General features: G+C 42.3%; 1 protein-coding gene across 1 annotated transcript in view; it reads right to left on the bottom strand.

The window, feature by feature from the left end:
* The window catches only part of MAD1L1 (mitotic arrest deficient 1 like 1), a 466,163-nt gene that overhangs the window by 335,999 nt on the left and 105,311 nt on the right, over positions 1-24,853 (bottom strand). Inside the window, exon 11 of the mRNA XM_063143631.1 lies at positions 16,110-16,254. Within this exon, the coding sequence (XP_062999701.1) occupies positions 16,110-16,254 (145 nt within the window). The remainder of the gene's footprint in view (positions 1-16,109; positions 16,255-24,853) is intronic.

The raw sequence follows: 24,853 nt of genomic DNA, 5'->3' as shown, positions 1-24,853 counted from the left end.
TTTCCTCCAGGAGGAATCACCATCCCACAGGGAGGAACGCTCTCTGCGAACCTCAGGAGAGTGTAATGCTCTGAACCGCCTCTTAAGATTGGCTGAACTTCAGATCTTGATGTCTTTAATCTTTTTTTTATTATTATTAAAAAAAAGGAATAGAAAATAAACTAACTGCCATCTCATTGGGATGCCCCATCACAGAAAAGAGGCTGAACTGAAACTAATAAAAGCTTATTATAGGGATCTCAAAAGATAAAAGTAAGAGACCTCCTTGAGAAATTAAGCTACAGCAACAGATAAACCGTTTAATTTGACAGCTCTAAAGGGACCTATGATTTAAGTTAGTCGAGAAGCCAACAAAAGATGCAATTGAACATTAAATACAGCAGCTACATCAAAATAATTGGAAGGCAACCATCACCCAATTACCATCATTTAGATAAAAGCTGAAGGCCACAAGCCATTTCCATCACAGACCAATATACTTTACCGGATCATTAGGAAAATTAGTTCGAAAAATTCACAGAATGAGAATGGATTTACACCACAGTGTAATATACATGGAAATTTATACACATAAACACTTTATATAGTCCCTATGGAGTTTAACTACTATGTAGGCTTGGGTAAGACTCTTTCAGACTCACCCACCTCTATCAGCGATAGGAATGTATCAGGCGTCCTCAACCCTTTCGGGCTAGTGGACATGACTGGAATTTTGAGGAAGTAGTATTGGCACCATCACAAAATGGCTCCCACGGAGGGTGCAGCTGGTCACAAAACACCCATTTCACAAAAAGGCAAATTGGCTAGCCAAAAGACAAGTAACTTGCGCAAGAACGTACAAGGCAGAGGCGGGGCCTGAAGCCCAAAACACAAAACCACTGCTTTGAACCCACAGTTTCCTGCTTCCAACAGACCACCCACTTCAAAGACCAATTGTTTCCCCAAATCACTCCTTAAGTTCATTTATGCCATCAAATTCCTTCGACGAAATTAATACGAGGATCACACTCAAAACCAAACAGCCCACACTGCAAACACACAAGAATCACACTCTTCCTTTCAAAGTCACCTCCCAAGGTCAGTCCCTCCAACAACCCAGCCTCTCTGCAACCGCCTAGGTGCCCCACTACCCTCCCCATTCCCCCCAAAGTCCCCCTGCAGCTCCCCACCCCAAGCTTACCAGGCAGGAAGCTTGAAAAGTGTTGCCATGGGCCTGACTGCACTGCAAACTGGTGTGTGTGTGGCCTGCAGCTGCCGTCCATTTTCAATCCCTAAGAAATCGTCTTAGGGGCCAAGAGGTCTTCTGGGCAAAGGAGGGAGACGGGGAATGGCCCCAGGCCAAGCACTACTGAAAATTGTGAGTGGCAGGGGACCTTCGCAGGCACCAAGGCAATTGTGCGTGGGAACCATGGCATCCATGGGTGTTCCGCTGGGAACTCAAGGAGTATAATAACCTATGTTACGAGACTGAGGTGTTGTTGTGGCCTTCCCCAACTGCTTGCTGGAAGCTGCAGTCAAACGCTTCTGGACAGGACCCAGTTGTGGAAGGCTGGCATAAGCCCTCATGGATTAGTCTAATGCCTAAAACGCCATCCTAGGTTAGACGTACGGCTATGGTAAGTATCAAAAAGGCACACTGCATTTGAAGTGTTTTGAACACCGAAATGTTCTATGTAAATGTGGTCCAACCCATCGGAAGGTTCTCCACTTGGGAAAGGCTGCCCCTCTGCGCACCCGCCCTCCTGTGCCTCCCTGGAAACCACACACACACACCCCGTGTCTTTCCGCTCTGTCCTTACAGCTGACCCCCCATCTGTCCATCCATCTATCGGATGGACAAGCCCCGTCTCCTTGCCAACAGGGATCAGGCCCCCGCTCCACCTCTTACCCTGGCAAATCTCGGTCATCCTACAGGTCTGCACCGGCTTTTCCAGAGCAGACGAAATACCTCAGAAATATGTACTTATTGCTGTGTTTGTTGGTTTTATTATTTTTTTCTGCTCTTCTGGAAGGATTTGCATATGTTAAAGCTTCTTTTTTAAAAAAAAAAATATTGTGAACCACCCAGAGAGCTTCGGCTATTGGGCGGTATAAAAATGTAATAAATAAATAAATAAATAAATAAATAAATGCTGAGGATGATTTATTATTGTTTCAGCATCAAATTGTTAAGCTCAGACGGTTGATCCTGCACCCACAAAGCCCACTGCACTTGACAAAGCACAATTGTGTGAACAGAATGCTGGACTAGATGGACCCTTGGTCTGATCCAGCATCAGTGTTTTTCTTAAAGTGGCCGCATCATATACCTTCAGACAATGCCGTTCTCCAATCTGTTGCCCTTCACGTCTTGGATTCCAATTCCCATCATCCCTGACCACTGGTCATGCTGTCCAATACTGGGAGAGCACCAGGTTGGGGAAGCAAAGCTACTCAAACCTTCTTAGCCACTCCTCAAATGTAATAAAATCTATACAAAAGAACTTTTGAACAGCTACATTTATTCAGTAATGAATTTCTTTTTCCTTTAAATCTTTCATTGACTTTTGAGATTTTAAACATATGTTTCTGGCTGAAACTCACTATAACAGCGTCCCAAAGGAGCCTTCTCAACACCCAGACCAATTTTCAAATAGCCTGTTTTTTCTCTTTCCCTCTCTCTGAACTGTAGTAATTTTTCACAGGCAAAATTCTCCAAATCTGTGTGAGAAAATTAGAATCAGACCACCAGACGCAATAGGTGGGACTGTTTATCCAATTGGGTGACAAAATAAGGAGCAAGGAAATGTTAGAATGAATTTATATTCTGGTCTAGTTGGAGAATTACAAAGGTAAGCTACTGCGTTCCTTAAACATGGGGACCAGGGTCAGAGGGAGAGAACCAAGCCAATCCGAGAGCTCTCTGAAGCAAATCTGAAAGAAACGTTGGTATTTCTAAGGCTGAAAACACAAGTGGCAGCTATTGCGAAATTTCCTTACAGAAGCAGGGTTAGAGAACAGTGTTTAGCCATGTCTAGCCAAGGAGGGGGTCCATAGCTTAGTGTAGAGCACAAAACATCCAAGGTTCAATCCCTGGAATCTCCAGATTAACAACAACAACAACAGAAACTTCACACAGGAGAGACCCCCTGCCTAAAATACTGGGATAGACGGACCCATGCTCAGATGCAGTACAGGGCAATTTTGTATTATTTATTTATTTATTTATTTATTTATTTGCATTTATATCCCGCCTTTTTTTCCTCCAAGAAACTCAAGGCAGCGTGCATAATCCTCCTCCTTTCCATGTTATCCTCACAACAACAACCCTGTGAGATAGGTTGGGCTGAGAGTCTGTGACTGGCCCAAAGTCACCCAGTGGGGTTCCATGGCTGAGTGGGGACTAGAACCCGGATCTCCCGACGACCAGTCCAACACCTTAGCCACTATACCACACTGGCTCTCACTTGCTGTCTTGGTCACTCCTAAAGCATTATGAGCTTGGAATTAATTGCAAAGACCAAGTAATTATGCCTATCTAAGATAATTGCTATACTTCTGCATTACGTCTCATATCACCAACTGACAGGAGGCCATTAAGACCCCCTAATTATTTAGGGGACTATCACCTAGGTCTTCAATGTGCTTCAGTTTCTAATTTACCCAAAGGGAGAGGCGGGTAAGATGATGATGATATTATTATTATTATTATTATTATTATTATTATCCCCCCCTCTCTCAACTAACAAATGAGTGATTCAAAACATGCTCTCAGGATAGCAGATTACATCAACACCTTTTAAAAAACTCTTACTACTTCCTTGAAATACTTCAGCTAATAGGATCTCACAAACGTTAACTAATACTTTTAAACAGTGTAGAAAATAAAATAAAAATAGTCTGGCCTTTTTAATATTCATATATAAAACTTGCTTTGACAACTGCTTTCAAAACAACACACACTAAAGCTGCTTTTTCCAATTGCACTGTAGCCTGTTCAGGAAGTGCTGAAAAGCGACAGTTTAATTTTGCTGGCCTTACTTTTATAAGCTCAGAAAACAGGGCATAAGGGCACTGCATTTCATCTTCTGCCTATAATGGGCAGTAAGTTGGGAGAGCAGAGAGACGTGGCATCTTTCTACTAAAGAAGTGGCTGATGAGAAGAAAAAAAGTTAGCTATATCAGTAACTATGTTTTGCTTTCCGGGGCTTGCTTTGGTTTGGTGTAGAGGAGAGGCCCGAAGCTATACGATGTGGTAAACAGGTCCATTACACATCACCCTCTGTTCTTGCAGAGGCTCATGTAAAAGCACTCATGGCTACTCCAGCAAGGCACAGAGACGGCAGAGCAGCCAAGCGTGGCCTGCATCTTATCATCATCAATGTATCCTGCAGATAAATAGACTTTTATGGTTGTTTTTCTGACCTCCGATGTATCAAAATATGTACAGAGGCCTGGAAGCAGGAACATCTCCCTACAGAGGCAATCTGACTAAAGGCAGCAATGTGCATACATAAGACTGCTAACTTCAAAACACATTTGCTGACCACAGTTCTGTTGTTCTCCAAGAAGCTACTTCCGCGCTCATGAAAAATGCAAGGCACCACGGCTCCCACAGAAATGCTTTGGGGAGATACAAGTGATTTCACAGAAGTTGCTTGGTTCTTAAAACAAATAAATAAATAAATCTTCTATTTAGAGGGAATTGGAATAAAGCATTTCCAAAGAGCACCTGAATGCTTCCAATACATGCTCAGCAGAGCTTAAAAAGTCCTTATTTTTAAAAGAGAAAACCGAGAACAGGGAGGCTCTGGATATGTTAGCGATGCCAACCCCTGCTTTAATGTTCACTTAACACAGAAAGGTCACAACACGCTACTACCACCCACCCAAATTTGTTCTGAACTATGCCTGAGGCAGGTCACTAGCAGCTGTTCTCCATACCAAGCTTCCCCAGACACTATCTTAATAAGCATCTTTCTAAAGGAGGGGCATAAAAAGGTGTTTTGTTTTCGTTGTAATCTTGAAATTGCTTTCGCTTCCCTTGCCGCTGAGTTGCATGTTGCTCTCGCAGAAGAATAATGCAATAATATTCCCAACAAGGTCAGCATAACAAGTTTGCAAATGGCATTTGCAAATAATAAAAATGAAAAGGTTTTTTCCCCCTAGTCTTTCTTGGGTGTTTTTTTTAAACAAATGAAATAAAATAGTATCAAAGGGTGATATATGAACATGTAGAATTCAATTTTGAAGCCAAAAGTTACCAGAGAACTCTTATCACATTAAATAGGCCCAATAACAGATTTACCTTCTACTTTTCCGTAAGCAAGCTCAAGACCACTAGGAAACCACATTGCAATTATTTACCTAAAATAATTGCAATAAATGAGTTTTAATAAATAGCAAAATAACACGATGAAAAACTGAGTGTGTTGGCTTGTGCCCATCTCTCTGCTCTGGCAAGTAGCTATGGGCTTCTGTAGCGACAGCAATGACAAACGTAGCTGGATTTGACCCCTTCCTCTCTGCCAACCCGATGAAGTAGTACTTGATACTCTGAACACCAGATGCAGCTCTAGTTAGCAGTAGAACAGCCACAACAACACTTGGAACTCTGCACAGTATTCCCTGCAAGAAATTATTTCGGGAGCGCTATGTTCAAGGAGGACCGTGAACTCCAAAGAAACTTTATTTGGAGTGAGGGATAAAAAACAAAATACCTAGAAACAAGAGGGGGGGAATCCCAAATGCACAAGCACAGTACAGCTGCCTTAAGAATATCACATTGAATATTTTATGACATCACTGTCCTTATTATAACATTGACAGCTTCACATGAATTGCCTAGAATAACTTCCTTCATCTTGGAAACGTTGGTGAATACTTTCTAGAACAGTCTTCCCCAACCTGGTTCCCTCCTGATGTTTTGGACTACAACTCCCAGCATTCCTGAACATTGGCTGTACTGGCTTGGGCTGATGGGAGATGAAGTCCAAAACATCTGGAAGACATCATGTCTGTGGGGAGTGTCTTTAGCAGCGGGAGCTTGATCAGGGTTTAGGGTTCTAGAAAAGCCTGGGCTACTCACTTTACTATTCACATCATCATCAACCTCATTTTACACGAGTTAGCAATACAAATTTTGCATAACTTGAATTTTGAACTGCAGCAATGTTCTTTTGGAGTTGCATGTTTGTTTGTTTTCCTGGAAATGCACATTTTGTGTTTGGTTGCACTTTTTTTTTTAATAAGCCCTGATAGCATCAGAGAACAGGTCCACCATTTCTGGTCGATCTGGTGACTGAGCAGTGACAAGGCCTGGACACCATGTCTACCAAGATAGGTAGACATCATCTCTGAGAAATTTGTATGACAGATCTTCCCCTCTTTTGTTTCTCAGTGGGTATACCTGGTGCCTAAACAATGTCTTTCCACCAGCAGCTGAAACCCTAAATTCCTTTCCTGACTTCATTCATCTCCGTAAATGGTCCTTGGGCGAATGGACATTACTGGAGTAAAGGGTATGTGACCTGCTCAGTTTGAAGACTACTCCTAAACTCTGCTTTATAGGCAGATTCATACAATAACCTTTGTATCAGGGTTATTTATTACTACAACACATGCGAGAACACAATCTTCTGAGAAGCTGCCTGACGCTGCCTCAGCTCCAAGGCCCTGACCTAAGAGAGATGGAGAGAGGCTCCACTTGATCCTCCTGAAAGAACTAAAAATGCCAAATTCCTGTAAAGCTATAGATACACAAACAACCACCTCCAGCCCTTAATATAATGCACTGCTGCTGCTGCTGCTGCAATCAACTTCACAGCCACATCTGCATTTCCCTAAAACAGTGACACAGCAGGAGACAGGATAACAACACTCTGGACTACATGGCAGAGTTGTCTTACACTACCCTAACATACACATGCACGCAAAATGGGAACAGCAGCACCACTGCGGCACTTTGAAAGACCAACGGAATCACACTTTCTAAGCCAAAGTCCTGCCCCCTGCAATATGGGTATAATAATGATGGAATTTATCTGCTCACGTTTTTAAAATGTTTATAAATTCAGAAAAAGTTTATTAACAAGACTTGAGTTAGGAAGATCATGAAGTCCTGTTGTTGCTGCTGCCTTTTGTTTTTTTGGTAGGCACGATGGCCTGGTTCAGACAACATGCTAAACCATGCTGCTTAACCACAAAATGTCTGAACCAGGCCACTAAGGGAAGACCCCTAAAAGGCTGAACACATCCCTAACATACTCAGATTGTAGGCAAAATAGTGGCTGCACACTCAGGTGCTACAAAGGCTAGAGACTTGCTTTTTCTTTTCTTTTTAAATGAAAACCGGGCAACTGGAGATTGCAGTTCATCGGGTATTAGGGCCACTGCACACACAGCCTTGTCCCTTCCTGTAGGTGCCCATGATGCCAGCAAAGTTTGCCTCCTTGTATATCCTTTCTCTTCCATTTCCCTCCGCCAGACCACCTCCTCCTCCTCCTTCTCCAATCATTTCACTGCTGACGTCCTTTGTTATCCCCACATGCAGCCGCCGCGATTCAAGGCTGAGGAGCTTAAAGCACAAGTGTTCCACTGTGACAAGCCACAGAGCGGAACAGATGCATAAACTGACTTACTGGCCGCTCAGAAAGCCCTAACTCCGAATTACCTGACATTGGTGTGTTGAAATTCTCAGCCATAACATTGGATTAATCTAGTTTCTTTTTTTACTGGGCATAAAATATTCCAGCTTCTGAAGCTTCAGAAGATGATGCTTCCCAGGAGAGCTGTAGATAATGAAGGTCAAATAAATCTCTCTCTTGTTCATGTATTTCTAATTTTCATAAACCAACCTTCTAGCAAGGAGCTAGCTATTAATGTTCTTTTTGTTCAAGAGAAAGAAGAACCATTAGCTGTTCTGGATGAAGAACTATTCTTAAGACCCTGAAAAAGCCCTGCAGGGTGGACCACAGTATTTATTTTGATTTAATGTTACATGAATGGCTCCTATCATTCTGGCATTAAAACACCTTTTACCATAAATTAATGTTAACAGATAATGTGCGCGCTGGAGGGGAAAGGAGGCACTCTGCCTTTAAAAGGCTAAGAACGGAAAAGGTCATTTACTGCCATTCTAATGCCTTATGCATAGCCTCCTGGGTACAACATGGGGATTCAGGTCATGTTCACATCTGCCTCTCCTGGGGGTTCTGCCACCCTGGCTCAAGAGGGTTCAATCGCTGCAAACCACACAGCACAGCTTGCGCCGACCCCCCTGGCTCATCTGCAATTTTGGAATGTTGGTGGGTATGCCTAAAAAAAATGGGCTCTATCCTGCCTTTTACCTTTAGCAGAGAAGATATTTGCAAGGAATTTTGCCACACTCAGTACAGGGTGGAAAACTGGGCAAGTGGAAGGTACCCTCTTTGTCCTCTTGACCCACCTTTACAACCAACGTGTAAAACCACCCTGGAGAAAACAAAGTTAAACAACAATTGAAACAGGAAAGGCATTACTGTATTGTCCGGTAGGTGTGGGATCATTTCTACTAAGCGTTAATCAAGAGCAGCTACTAGCAACAGGGCTTCCATATCGTCTCAAGAACCCCTCCAACAACATGGGAAAACAGACTTCTCAAGAAACCCCCCAACAACATGGGGAAACAGACTTCTCAAGAAACCCCCCAACAACATGGGGAAACAGACTTGCACGCCACCCATTACCTGCAGTTCAGCAGCACAACCATTGATGGCAACAGTAAAGTACATGCAACCCTGACGTGACCAGGATGGAATCAATAGGATAAGCAGCCTTCCACAACCTGATGCCTTCCAAACTAAAGTTTTGGACTTTAACCCCCATCAGCCCCAACCAGCATAGCAAATGGTAAGGAATACTGGAATTTGTAGTCTAAAACATCTGAAGGGCGCTAAGTTCGTGAAGGCTGTTGTAAATAGTGGCTTTGTCTCTGTTGCTGATGGAATGAACCCAAAGCTCAGCCATTTCTGCACCTGATAACATAAGGTAACAAAGGGAGAAAACCGTGCCTCGATATCCCCTTATCTAGGAGTAGACAGGACTGACATCATGCCTCCGTTTTTAATGTTTTGTTTTCCCTTTGAAGAACAGTCCTAATTAAGCTTAGCTCTGTAAACCTCCCAAGTATTAAATTCAAAAGGCAACAACTTCCTTCTGGAACACAGCTCTTTAAAACCTCATTGCTCATTTTCCTTAAAGAGATGTTGCAAAACGATATTAGAGGCTCTCTTGAAACAGCCCCATATCAAACAAGAAAAATGATTTTGTGTTCACCTAATTCTAGAAGCCAATCTCCATTTGCTTAATATAGTCATGATATTTCACCAAGGTAATTATACTCTTAGCTATCAGTAACAATTAAACCCTTAGACTTGGAGTTGTTTAATAAAGGTCTCAAAATAAAACTGCACATTCCAAACATGGGGTTTCGAAATGTCAAGCATACGAGGAATGTCTCGTGATGAATATAATGATGAAACACACCATCAATCAGCATAAGTTATCCTGCCTCAATATAAAATGACAGCAATATTACATTTGGAGTGCTGAGCAATTCTCATCACGGCTTTAATCGAAAAGGTACCAGCAAGAATGGAGATTGCAAAAAGGGACATTAAGAATGAGTCTCACTGCCATTACATTTGGTTTGGGAAGTGCAACCTATTTTGCAGAGAGGCTAATAGTATATGTGATTTGAACAATTCTCTTTGATAGCAGGAAGGAATTGACACAAGACAGAGGTGGTTGCCCATATTCCACGCATCCTCTGCGTAAGGCACAGAAACCAGTAGAGAATGCTATTACCTTGAAAACAATAACCACTTGCATTTAGAAAGAAAATAATTCCAGCTCTCACTGTTGGAAAGAAAAGCAGCGCGAAGTCAAGGCTAGAAACAAGAGACAGCCTGAGAATGGCTTCTGTGAGATCAGTTACAAGGACATCGGGCAGTATCCAATACTGCCGCTGAGCCTCCCCTGTTTCTTCCGCGTGTGCAGGACCCACTGCAAGTGCAGCAGGAAGCTATCACTTCCTAAAATAACCCTGGAAACAAGCTGAAAGCAAGCTCTGCTGACCTCCCTTGTTCTGGAAATGAGAAACTTTGTTCATTTCCAAACATTTTTGGAACCACTAGCCTCCTGTTGCACTAGCGGTGAGTAGTACTAGAATGCGGGCAGTGTTGGATACTGCCCATTACTTCCCTTACTACCTATGTTATTTGACAACTGTTCTACATTACTCTACCTCCATTGTGACTTTTTCATTACATGCCATGTATGTATATATATACACATAAATGTTAACAAAGTGGGAGATACTGGCCACAGTAGAGGGCTATGTGCTGCTAACAGGATATGCTCTTCAAAATGAGCTGTACTGCCACAGGGTGGTCAAAAAACACAAGGCTATGTCTAGTTTCTAAGTGAGACTTTGCGTTATCTGTACATCTCCATGTTTTCTTCTGCAACGATGAAGGCAGCAATCATTTTCTTTCAAAATGCAAGCAGGTAATTTTTTTCAAGGAACAACATTCTCTGTAATCTAACCTGTGCGGAATTCTTTCTCAGTCCAAGGAAATGGCAACTGAGCCTGTTCTACTTGCATTACGTTAGGAAAGGCATTTCAGCTCTGCATGCAATGAGTCCAGTTCACTGAAGTTCTGGGGTAATGTAAAGCCAGCTACCATGACAGGAAAATGTTCTCCTTTCAAGGTGGGAATCAGCGATGGAGTCTACTTTAGCAGAAAAACTGACACTATTATCCTGAATGTTGTCCTGATTTTTCTCAAGTCACATATTTTGAATGTACAACATTTAAGGAGCAGCTTAATCAAACAGCTCCATTTTCTGATCATTTTTTCAGCTTCAGCCTCTGGAAGGGTTATTCATACAATGAGCATTGATGGTTGAGATGATGCCTTCCTGAGAGCCAACATAAATAAGCTGCTAGAGTTGGTTAATCAATACATATCCTGATTTTCGAGAAAGCACAAGACAAATTATGTCATGCTTCATGCCAGTCAAGGTGACATACCCAAACACAAACAACGTGTTGAGCACAACTAAAATTGAGTGCTTGCCTGGTTATCAAACATCTCATCGAAACAGAATGTCAACAAGCAGGAGATGCAGAGAACAATTACCAAAAGAGAATCAACGATTCACTATCAGCTTTATGACATACCATAACTCCAATAGAAGGAGTTATGATTTTTGTGAACCGCCCAGAGAGCTTCGGCTATTGGGCGGTATAAAAATGTAATAAATAATAATTAAAAAATAATAATAGGAAAAATACTATGTCTCTAAAAAAAACACCAATAGTGTTATCTGAGTTGGCTTATAGGAACTTGCCTGGCTGTTAATTGCCCTCAAGTAGTATTGCCTCACCTAAACTGGGGCGGGGAAAAGATTGATATTACTATCAGCTTTATGATATACCATAACTCCAATATAAGGGAAAAGTCTATGGCCTTAGCTAGACCTAAGGATCATCCCAAGCAAATAGAGGGGTCGTCCCTGCCTGCTCCCAGGATCCCCTGTGCGTCATTTGGATGCACAGGGATGATCCCGGGACAATCCTGGGATATAGGCCTGGTCTAGCCATGGCCTATGTCTCTTAAAAAAACAATAGTGTTATCTGACTTGGCTTACAGGATGTCTGGCCACAGTATGGTTCAGAGCAAGCTAGAATTGGCAGATGATAGAAAAGTAGCCATCATAAACCCTGAATGTTTTTGTTTTGCTTTATAACCTACTCAGTAACCATAGATTGTAATCTCAGTGCAAACACAAAAGTCAAACAGAAAGGGTAGTGTATGCACTAATTCTCAAAGCTAAGTCACTTTTCTGAAATCTGAGAACAAACAGGTTTCCTCTGCAGAGAGGAAAACACATCCTTTCTTAACTAGAACAGATTGCCTCCAAGTGAGATCTTAGCTGATTGACTAATTCTCTATTTATTAGTTTCTCTACTGGCATTGGCAAAGAGCAACGCTTTTGGATGCACTTTTAAACAGCTATGGCTCAAAGACTTCAAGGCGCCCAACCTAGGCTTAATTAAAATGATTTCCTGTCTACAAGGCTGTCTCCTGATTTGCAGCACACATACAAATGACTGATAACCTAATGTTCATTCAACGTGTGATTGTGACAGCCAAGACTTGCCTCCCCGCTCGAAATGCAACTGAAGATCTCACAGCAACATTGCAAAACACTGCCACAAAGCCTCCTCTTCGCAAACTATTGGGCCTCCTTAGTTCATTTATATAGATTTAAAATGTCTACCCTATTTTTCAACTGCAAGGCCTGAAGGCAGCTTTCAACATTTATTGTTTCTTTTAAAAAAACATACTTTTAATGTGTTTTATGCTGTTTTTATTCTATTTTATCTTGTTCATCACTTCGAAATTTTGAATGGGGAGCGGTATATAAATATTGTAATTTATTTTTTTTACAATAAGGCCTGTTAGCTAATGGCTATGAGTCAGATCATTTTGAAAATAGAAGCTCAATTTTTTTATTCAATATGTTTCTGTTTATCAGCTGCTGAGGACAACCATGAAGGAATGGCAAATTCCCCGACATCCTAATTATAAGTCTGCCAGAAATAAGAACATAAGAAGAGCCCTGCTGGATCAGACCAAGGGTCCATCTAGTCTAGCATTCTGTTCACACAGTGTCCAACGAGCTGCCCACAGAAAACCCACACGCAGGATATGAGTACCACAGCACTCTCTGATGTGCCAACAGAGTGCTGCCCAGGATGGACTTCTGGACTCAAGCTGTAAGGTAGTCCTTATGTTCTTAATTGCGAGCCAGAGATTCCTGGATGACCCAGTGAGCAACAGATTAGAAATCTATGAAATTCCAAAGTGAGGTTGGGAAACCATGAGAGCACACCACTGCAATAAGCAATAATTGGTTTTTAAATGCTTAAATGTCAGAGGAGCAAAAGGCAAAGTAGCCTTTAAGCAGTGAACTATAAATACACAATCATGACATTTGAAGTCCTTCCTTCAAAAGAAGATCCATCCCAAAAGAAGATCCATCCCTTTTTGGAACCTTACAGGAAGATATTTCTGGGATATCTCGCCCTCTTGAGAATAGAAGAAGAGCCCTGCTGAATCTCATCCAACATCCTCTTTCCCACAGTAGCCAACTAGATGCCCACAAGCAGAACTGAGGCCAAGCACCATTCCTCTGCTGTTCCCCAGCAACTCACATTCAGAAGCGTGATGCCTCTGATGCTGGAAGTACACTATAGCCATCATGACTAGTGGCCATCAGTAGTCTTACCCTCTATGAAATCTTGATGGCTTAACAGGATGTGCGATCATATCACTAATTTGGAATGGCTTCTCTTAAGTCTCCATTGCTGTGTTTACAAGATGCACTGCATTATACTGAAAGAGCCAGGGACAATAATCTCCCACGTATTTCCCCCCCCCCTTTTCCATTTTCAATGATACTTTCAGCAACAGAGTCTACTACGGAAGCTAATTAGATCATTAAATATCAGTCAGGATTATAAAGCCTTCAGTGCAAAGCTATTATTTATAACAGGTAATATTTTGCTCAATTTAATATTAAATTACATCATCATTTCCTTTTAATTAAAATGAAAGTCTTTGTCCTAGGGTTAAGGGAAGCTTTGTCAAGAAATGTGTTAATGTCATTGTCTCAGCATTCACCGTAAAAAAAAAAAAAAACGTTCCAAAGATGGAATCAAACGACCAAGCAATCCTGGAAAGGTCACTTCAAACTGGACTGTAAAGAAATCTAGCTATAAGTAGGCACTCACAGCATAGATGTTACAATCAGTCCACAGAAATGGATGTTTGGAATCACATTAATGACTATAGCTTTCATGTCAAGAAACAATACACAAATGAAAATCTCTGAAGTCTCCATGCAGTCAGATTTAACTCAACCAACCATGTCAGAGTGTTATCTGAAACCACTTATTACAAAGAAAATAGTACAAGTATCAGAAGAAGATGCAGGGTATATTTTTAGAAGGACGGGCCTGAAAAACTTGACAGAGAGAGATTATAATGATCAGTGTATTAAAATTTATGCAGTCTGCATTATCAGACTTCTTTCTTCCCTTGGTATGTTATTTAATATGTTGGGGTATCCCAATGAATAAAGAGACAATCTGTAAACTTCAGAAAACAAAAGGTCAACCAGTAGCATCTGTATAGTACCAAAGGAGCAACTCCATCCAACCTGTACTACATATCTGACCTGGAAAGCCATCTAATGTCACCGTACTGAACATGCTATTAAATTGAACAGGGATAACTTCCCAATTCCACAGCTTCACTGAACATGACCCCCAAAACGTGTGTACCCAGAAACCCTGTGGATACAACATCAGGATCATCTTTCCTGTATGATGTCTTTGGTTCAAGAGGCCAAAGAGTTCTCTCTCTTTCCATTGTTGTTGATATTGTCAATACTAAGAACAACAACGACAATTCAGCTCCCGCTAGCCAAAACGACTAAGACTGCCAACTGCTTTAATATAATTTTGCTGGGATATATTGGGGTTGGGTAGAGAGAAGCGAGGGGAATGGCTGAAGCCCACTCGTGGCCACCCAGTCTTAAAACAGCCAAGCTGTAACAGAACAACCCAAATATGTGGGGGCACAGGTGTTCTGAGAACTGTAAATGATTGGGCAGCCCTCATGTAAACTGCAAAGCAGAACGCTAAGCACGCTGTTGGCATTCTATAAATTAGCCCCGAGTCAAGTTGTACATCAGTGATCAAAACAAGGCTGACCAGAGCACTTCCCTTTCCAAAGTCAGCAGAGGGGGAGTTGAAACGCAAACTCTTCATGAAAACGTCGGGAGACGTGACAGCGGCTCAGTTTCCTTATCGCTTGCCAGACTCCCAATGGCCCTCTTACGCCAGCAGCCAGAGAAAAATATCACAAATGCCCTCTTGCGAGATGCCTGCTTCACACTCCAGAAAGCTCAGCATAAAACATGGTACGTCAGGGCTTCTTTGGCTGGGCAACAAAGCAGAATCGCAGACCTGACCACAATAATTCTCAGCAGCAGCATGCCGTAGGAGGCTCTAAATTTAACAATGATGCTGATGATGGATGGTGATAATCAGGTATAATAAAAACAGTGCGTCCTCTACAGAAAACTGTATAATTTTCAACAAGTAAGAAAGGACTGCCAGATTTATCTTGGACCTCTCCTCTCTGACCCAAAATCGACTTACTAGAAATGTGTTAACTTCTTTAGCTTCATCGCAATATGCATAAACATTGAACCCCTTTTCTCGCTGGCATGACAATACGGCTTCTATGGATGATGGTGCCCTTAAAAGGGCCTCTCTTGAAGATCTTAGCATCTGGGCAGGTTCACAATGAAAGAGGTGGTTCCTTAGATAGCCAGGTCCTAAGCCATTTAGGGCTTTAAAAGTTAAAATCAACACCTTGAATTGAGCCTGGAAATGGGCAACCAGTGCTGGCCAGTCCAGAAAAGTGTAATATGGTCCCTGTACTGTGTAGCCTAGCTTTTGCATTTTGCACCAATTGTAGCTTCTGGACCCTCTTCAATGGTAGCCTTACAGAGAGCACTAAATGTGATGTAACCAAGGTATGGATAACTGTTAATGGATAAACGTACTGTCACAACTCAAAGGACCTCACTTTGTTCTGACTCTTACTCTGAAACAGAGTCAATATACTGACTTTGACTGTACTTCTTTTTCTTTCTCATGAAACCACTCTGCATCTATTCATTCAGCCTTTCACATGGCCCATCCTAGGCCACTAAACCTCGAAGGATCTCCTCTTGCCTAGGGCTTCCCAGGATCTGACTCACCACTTTCTAGTGATACTTATTTCGTGAGTGATAATATCCCACCTCTAACTTTGGTTTCTCTATCTTTATTATTAGGAATAGTCTGCCAGTCCAGTGCTAATGAGAATGGTATACTAATCAAGCCTTCTTCTTTCTGGGTCCATTGGATGCAGGTATTTAGTAAGTACATATATGGAAAGCAACAGGAAATTTGTCCTTTTGGCAAATTAACAGCAACATTGACTTGTGTCATCCAAGAGACATACCTTGATGAGCAGCTGCACTTGTTTCTGCAAGCACTTGACCATAGCTTCATATTGCTCACGTTTTTTCTTCTCCTCCAGGAACTGGCTCTGGACTTTCAGGAACTCATCTTGCAATTGCTTCCGGGCCTTCTCCACCAGCCTGGCACTAGGGAAAACAAAATTAGCGAATTTGAATAAAGGCATGTTTCTGTTTTTTACAATGGACAGATTACTGTAGTTGACACTGAATAAAAGAACCTTAAAATGGGGGTGGGGTGGGTGGGAATTGACCAGTCGCAACTGCTTTACAACTAACTAAAAATTCCTTCACTGATAACCTGGAGGCAACTCATAGTTACTACCAGCATCTAGGTGAGAAGTTGTTTATTGTAATATTGCATGGGTGAATATCATGCTGTTATTAAACCATTTGCATCTGCATCCCACTTTTATTTAGGTGCATTCAATGTGGCTTTTGGGGCTCATGATTGCATGGATGCAGCAGACACAGCCATGCCCTCAGGAAACTCAAAGTAGTTGTATGAAGGGCACCTTCTATGTCTCAGCTCCCTGAATTATCTGGAGAGACATACAAAGTAATAAGGAATTGTAACATTCATAAATGATAATTTAAACATGACACTTTCCATAACTGGGTTGGGAGGGAGACTGAGAATAAAAATACTACGTCATATGTTTATACTATCTGATCAGAGAGCCAGAGTTAAGCCCTCTATAAAAAGACAAAATTAAAGTAGACACCGTCATAGAATGATAGAATAGCAGAGTTGGAAGAGGCCTACAAGGCCATGAAGTCCAACCCCCTGCTCAATGCAGGAATCCACCCTAAAGCATCCCTGACAGATGGTTCATAACAATACTGTCTGAATTCTCTCTCTCTCTCTCTCTCTCACACACACACACACACACCTCACAAAGGATATTCTTGCACTGTTAATTATCCCGTGGGTTTTTTCCTCCAAGCATCTTTTTGGTTCTCACAGCAAAACTATGAAAGTACAGACCACAAATTCCCAGTAAAATCTTTCCCCACCGGCTATCTGCTGCATACTTGCATCTTAAATCCATCAATGAATTAAAGTGCTATATTAAAGTTCCAGTTCAATTTGAAGCTATTCATATACCAATTTAGTAGTCAAAGTATAAAAATTTCCATTGTCGTATTCAGGTGGGAAAGTTAATCACAAAGGCTATAAATCTGCTGTGAAAATGGCTAATTTAATAAACTGGAACAGCACTATGCCCCATCCCGTTTTCTGTTTTAATTAATTAGTTACACAGAGAATGAAACCTTTGCCATAGAGTAGCATGTACATCTTCTGCTAAACTATTATAAATGCCAGAATTTCAATACTACAGACTCTCAAAAAAGGGGAGTGATGCTTTCTCCCACCTCTCTTCCAACTTCCACTGCTAAAATTTGAGAACACAGATGACAGAACCCAATTTTATGCATGGACATTCTTGGATAAACTAGCTGTAGATGAAACAACTATGAAGGGAAGTGCACAGATCTAACAATAAAATTTGACTTGCAGTGAATTTTCATTCTAACTGGCTGTAGCATCACCTTATATGAAGATACTGAACTAGCTGGACTTGATCCATAACTCAGCTGCACCCCAAGGCCATATTCTTGTATTTTTAAGAGGTTGTTTTTTGCTTTTGTTTTTTGCTTTTGTTGTTTATTTCAAATATATAATAGTTAAAAGAAAGGATACATATGATTTGAAAATCAACTCATCCCATTGGCCACATTGTACTTAGAATATTGGTTCTGGGGAGGGGAGGGAGGAATCACCTCTAAAACTAGAATGGAAGGGGTAACAGGGAGAGCAAGCTTATAGTCCCTAGACATAGTCTGCGAGCCATAGGATACTATGGATTCCATGATCCAAGGTTGGAGTCAGCGCTTCAACTTTGAGGCCAGAAGTCCAAGTTCCCTATCCCTGTCCCTCCCTACTGGCACAGAGAGAACCACGCCAGCAACCTCAGAGAGGACAAAAAGGGGGTGTTCCCATGGGGTATGGGAAGGTGGGGTACGAGCCTTCCCCAGCCTCCTTCCCTCCCCCTCCCCGACACCTCAGCTAGATGGACGAAAACACCCGTCTAGCTAAAATTCAGAGTGGGGGGGAAGCACAGAGGCGAAAATAACTGCCGCCGCTCTTCTCGCTCTGCATTGGCATCCCTAAGCCTCAGAGTTCGTAGGCATACGGCCATCCCCCATAGGATTCTGCCCTAAAAGAAAAGAACAAATTCAGCCAGCAACACTAGCTTGGAGAAGGAAAATATTAAAAAAACCAACTAACTATTAGGGAAATAATCCATACAATCCCAACCATCTTCTAATCTTGCACTATAAAAAACACACCAACCAGAACAGAAAATCATGATTAAGTTCCATTTTTCATTTGCAGGAGACAGGGGAAACCAGTTCACAGCAAAATGTTTCAACTGCAATTTATCTATGGTTACATTTCTAATCCGCCCAACCTCCAAGCAGGTCAGAGTTCTCCCTGAGCCTGTGCTAGCGTCACAGCTACCTTTTGAGGTAGACTAGGCTGAGTGTGTGGAACTGGCCTCACATAGTCAGGGTTCTCCCTGAGCAAGGGAGAAAATAGTTCTCTTTAGTTCATTGCAGCTCTGCCCATCGACTATCATCCCACAACACTGCTCCAAGTTAAGAACATAAGAAGAGCCATGCTGGATCAGACCAAGGGTCCATCTAGTCCAGCTCTCAGTTCACACAATGGCCAACCAGCTGTAGACCAGGAACCGACAAAGCAGGACACGGTGCAACAGCACCCTCCCACTCAGGTTACCCAGCAACTGGTGCACACAGGCTTACTGCCTTGGATACTGGAGGTAGCACATAACCATCAGGGCTAGAAGCCATTGATAGCCTTCTCTTACAGGAATTTATCCAACCCCCTTTTAAAGCCACACAAATTGGTGGCCATAACTTTGGTAACTGGGTGATCTGTTTCATGGCTGTATACCAGGGGTGGGCAACTTGTGGTCCTCCAGGCATTTTACCCTAGATCCCCCATGATCCCTCTCCATTGGCTATGCTGGCTAGGTCTTCTGGGAGTTATAAGCCAAAACCTCTGGACAGCTACAAGTCGTTCACCCCTGCTGAATGCTTTTTAGTCCTTTGTGGAGTAAAGATATTTCACTGCAGAAAGGGGAGGAGCCGGGGCAGAAGCTTCAGGAGAGCTGCTGAGCGATGGCAGTGAGATAAGCTACCTGCATCCATCCACTTATTGACCATAATTCTAGCAATTCAGTCTGGTATGTCACTGCCCAGAGAAGAACCCACCCTCCTCACCCTTGGTGCATAAACCTCTGGTTGTTCTAAGGCCAGAGCATTATACAAATCCACACTTTCATTCATATAATATATATATATATATATATATATATATATATATATATATATATATCCTCATAAAATATTAAACCCCAGATCTGATGGCCGAGTTGAATTATGAGCATGTTGGCATTTTCAGAAATCTTTGCAAGTTCAAAGTATATATTCTTGGCCTTAAAAGAGGAAAAGCTATTTCTGTTTATCTGTCTACTGACGTTAACCACTGCCACAAGTCTTTTGAATGAAGTGGAAGGAACTCTGTCTTCCAAGTGGATGTGAATCTTTTAATGCTATGCTCTTACTTTCTCTGGGGCATTTTAATATTAACTTAATGATAAAACTCCACTTTCAAGAATGTCCTCAGCCTTTCCAGGAACAATGAGAGACACAATGACTACAGAAGCTGTAAGATGCATTTTAATAGTTTCCCTAAGAAATTAAAATTACAACAATAGCTGCAAGGTTTTTTTCCTCTCCCCCCACTCATCCCAAAAAATCCCCCCAAACCTAATATGCTTCTGCAATTTTCTAGTAAGCATCTTAGAGATGTGCCAATGGGCATGATGGAAAATAAAGATTAAAAATATTGCTCTGCTTGGACAACAAGCAATTCAGGTGTCAGCCATATTGGACAGATGATCATAGAAAAAACACAGTGACAAAGAAAAATGTGAGAGTATTAATGCCAGGGTTAACCGTTCGGAAGAGGCTTAGATCAAAGACGTAGAGTCTATGCCATGAAAATTGGCAAACTGACAAAAAGCTAGAAGTGCCAGAGACTGTACAAGGGGCAATGTGTAAAGCAAATGTATTACCACCAGCCATGAAAATCACACCAAAGGCACAATTGTGGAAGAGTGCAAGACATGAGTGCAACAGCACCGTTCCACCCACGCTCCCCAGCAACTGGTCATGGCTGGTTAACTCCATGGCTGGTCAACTCCAGGGGTGAAGCACTTCAATGAGAGACTGAGGCCAGATCTACACCAAGCAAGATATAGCACTATGAAAGTGGTGTGAAAGCAGTATATAAGAGGCAGGAGCCACACTACTGCTTTACAGCGGTATTGAAGTACACTGACAACTGTTGGGGCCCATGACTCATACCATATACTGCTTTCATACCACTTTCATAGTGCTATATCCTGCTTGGTGTACATCTGGTCTTAGCTCTTTGCCTCTCTCATGATTACACACTACAAGACAACATATGCAATTCTGCATACTTTATATAATTTGTATTTGTCACAAAATCCAGCATTTTTTACACAAATTATATGCAGCGCTAGTCACTGAGAGTGTATATCCTACGTATATTGAAACAAACTATTATAGCTCACTTTAATCCACCAGGCAAGTGCTGTTTCCAGTTTATTAATGTTAATTTGTACATTTATCATTGTTTATTTTGAGCATTTTTACATCCATCCTTCAGCCAAAAGGACTCCCACAGCAGCTTACACACAATCAATAAAAATAACCAAGGAAACAGTCTCTGCCCTCAGGCTTACAATCTGAAAGACATGATACAAAGGGAAAGGGGGGGGGGGTAAGTTAGGAAGCAAGCAAGGCACCAGTACTTAAAAGTTCTTATAATGACCAGCTTGCATGGGAAGTTCAAGCACAGGAAGAGCCCAATGGGGCCGGCCTATCCGCAAAGCCAACAGAATGGATCCAGCAGTCCCATCTCACAGACGGAATGGTTGCTCATAGCTGACATTTCAGGGAAGTCAAGAGCCAAATGGACGAATTAACTGATTAAGGAAAACACTGCATTTTCATGGCAGACCAAGCCGTCTTTTGGCATGCAGCAGGACCCCACGATTTTAACGTGCTGAAGCTCATCAACTCCTTTTTCTATCTTCTTGCTATCAAACTGGGGTTATTGGCGTAAGAATGGGAGTTCCCAGGGTAAGGCACAGATCTAAAATTAAGTCCCATTTTAGCAAACTAAATGGGGCATCTCCCATACTATGGGCCCAAATCATCTTCACAGACGCAACTCATAATGGCACAAAATAGAGGGAATCCAATAAAAGTCACCACCACCACCCCGCCTTTCAAATCATACCAAGGTATGAGCTGCTTTTCAATTTCTCTGTTCTCACTTTTAGCCGCTGGACCATGCAAAATACGTTTTGAAGAACTAAGTGCTTACAGTCTTAAGCATTGACCTCTACGATAAACACAGGAATCTGCCTTTTATCGGGTCAGACTATTTGTCCATCTAAACCAGTATGGTCTTCTATGACTGGCAGCAGTGCTCAGGCAAGAAGCCTTTGCCAAAACCTGCTACCCAGTCCATGTAATGAAGTTGCTGGGAATTGAACCTGAAACCTTGCGAATTCAAAGCATGTGCTCTACTAAGGGGTTGTGGTCCCTCCACCAAATAGCGCCTCTGGAAGTTGGCTTATGCTCTTCTGATGTGCGTGAACCACTTTTGCAAGTGACATGAATAAGATGTGTCTGTTTTGTTTTGTGGGGGTGTACTATGGCAGCCTCAGAACCCCGATCACAGATACAAGGCAAGGAAAAATCAACTGTTAAAAAGAAAAGAAGAAGTTGAAGCATGGAAAGACACTGGCTCCCCCAAGTTGCAGCCTGAGGTTCCTGCCTGCAGATGGCCATTTCAGCCATCTAATTCCGATTCTAAATGCTTCAGGGTGTCATTACACTTTTTTCTTTGAAAAACAGAAATCAAAACAGCTGAAACAAAACTGAGAATGAAGAAAGAAAGCAAAAACAAAGATTGAAATAATTACTAATCAAAGGAGAGGCCACAACATGGAATGGTGAAGCCACCAGCCATCTCTGCCCAGTAATTTCTCTCCGTGTCGCCTCTGATGAGTTTTATATTTCTAACATTTCATCAATTTGAATCACCAAATTCAATTTGCATCCACAGATAAACAGAGAGAGAATGGTAAATACTCTCATCTGACCTTGAAGTGAGAGAGAGAGAAATTGCCCTCCACAATTTCAACTCAATCTGAACCATAATGAATAATCCAATTTGCCCCATCAATTCCCAACCTGTAATCACATTGTTGCTTACTTCTGGAATGGCTTTTGACGCCTAGGCACATCACAGAGAGACAGTGCTCCCTCCAAGCTACAGCATTCTGCTGAAATATAGTCATTTCCAGAGAACGCGCGCCCCACATAGTTCATGGAACAACCATGAAATAAACTCTGCTGACATCCAGGCTATGCACCCTGAAACCAGGTGTGGATACGCCATTCCTATGGCACGGGCTTGTGGAGTTTGGGAGGCACAATTAGGGCCTGGAGAGATACAAGATGCTTGCTCCGAGTGATCTGTCCATGGTACTACAAGCTTCTGCTTCTCCAGACTCTGGACATAACTTGGCATTCTGTCTCTCGGAGTGAATTTCCCTGTCACTCTTGCCCTCTTGATTATGCTCACCATATAGGACCATCCACCTCTTCAATCCTGGTTCTCCCTAGAGCAGCCCAGGCTACATTTCCTGCCTCCCCAGACATCTGTGGGGTATGCCTGCCACCAAACAGGACAACTGCTCAAAGTGCTTGAAGCCTGCCTGAACTCTGTTGAGCCGTCAACTTGCTTGCCCAGAAAGCTGCCACTGGTCAGTCTGGCCCAGTACTGTTGACACTGACTTGGCAGTGGTTCTCCAGGGTTTCAGACAGGAGTTTTTCCTGCTCTAACTGGAAATGCCCGGAATCAAACCTGGAACCTTCTACATGCAGTCACCAATGGGCACCTTGGTGAAATAGTTTTCCAAAAGAGGTTGCATCACAAGCAATTTAAAATTAGACGATTCTACCACAAATGAATTTTTAGCATCCTGAAATAGACATGGGCTACTGAGTAATTCTTGTCAAATTTGAAGGCTCTGCTTCCGGTTCTTCCCAAGCACCACCTGCCACTATGGTAGAATTTGGTTGCAGAACAAAAGTAGGGGCTGCAGCCCTGGCTCTGCTATTTAACTGCAACGCAGTGTGAGGATGAGCAGAAAAATGAGCCTGATGGCAGTAAGGAGGGTGCCGCAGAAGAGCTCTAAAGCCCATGCTGAAGAGCCCAGCCTCTCTCCTCTTCCCGCACCCCATCCTCTTAGTGCAGCTCACTGGCAGCCAAGTTAAAACCTCAGGGTTTATCTATGGGAAAGCTGTTTCTAAGAAGCCGCATGAGAAAGCAAGTGAGCAATCACTCAGCCATTCAACATGTTCTTTCCCATTCCCAAGTTAAGTTCTCTTAGTCCTTCTCCCCACTCATACTTCATCAGAACATCCTTCGTGACTGTGACATGTGTGTGTGTGTGTGTGTTTGTTTCTATCAGGTCAGAGAAATATGCAAGAAGGTAAAAGCACAGCACACTCCCCTATCACTGCTGTAACCCACAGAAAGCTGACGAGATTACCCAACTCATCTCACTACATCCAACTCAAGAGAGCTCATGCCTCATGAAAGCTTTTTTTTCCCCTTTTGCCTTGTACTCACTCACAATGCCACACAGCAACACACTTTACTCTCTAGTATTAAACTGACAACCTCTTTTAAGCTTGATAACAGTCAAGGATGCAGTTCAACTCGATGGAGCCAAAGAGAAGGTTCTAGGAGAGCAAAGGGCAAGAGGAGCTATGGCATCTCATTGTTACGTTAAAGAACTCAAACCTGCACTTACACAAGAGGTGGGGGGACGCAGCTGCAAAAACAGACATGGTTGGACCCTGCTGAACAGAGAGAGTAATGGGAAGACAATCTTGCATCAAGGTAAAGATTAGAATGCAGAGAGCACATCACAGCACTGGGCTATCAATGGACAAGTCCATTCCAATGCTCTTGATCGTAGGACAATGGCTTATTTCAATGCAATAAGAAATAGGGGGGAACTTAGAAGACTAAAAAAAAAACACGTTTAAAACCAGCACGCCACTTTAATGACAAAGAGCCCTCGCTGATTCGTGACTCATTACTGCTTTATGAATACTCCAAGGGACTGGGTGAGCTGACCTTTTTGAATCAGACTTCATTCTGAATGCATATTACTGTCCTCCCACAGGAAATGAACATCACACGCTGCCGGTCACTCACAATTTTTCTGATCTGTATGTTTTTATTTCACAGCCGCGTCTCCTTTGCAATTGGAATTTTCTGAAAGAGTATTCAGGGTGGGGGAAATCAATCTCCGAGGGGCCTCTTCAATGATCCTGAATAAAATGTTAGTGTTTCAACTCAGTAAATACACACCTGCCTTTAGTTTCGGGATGCTTGCGCCGAGGCGCCAGCAATGACCTCAGTGTTAGATGGTTTCTGACAAATGATACTCTTGGAGCAAACAGGCAATAGAAAATAAGCAGGCATAATTGGAATACAGACACACATGATTGGGAA

The sequence above is a fragment of the Elgaria multicarinata genome, chromosome 17, assembly GCF_023053635.1.
Source record: "Elgaria multicarinata webbii isolate HBS135686 ecotype San Diego chromosome 17, rElgMul1.1.pri, whole genome shotgun sequence".
In the NCBI taxonomy this organism is placed as follows: Eukaryota; Metazoa; Chordata; class Lepidosauria; order Squamata; family Anguidae; genus Elgaria; species Elgaria multicarinata.
This window is presented reverse-complemented; position numbering and strand designations above follow the sequence as displayed.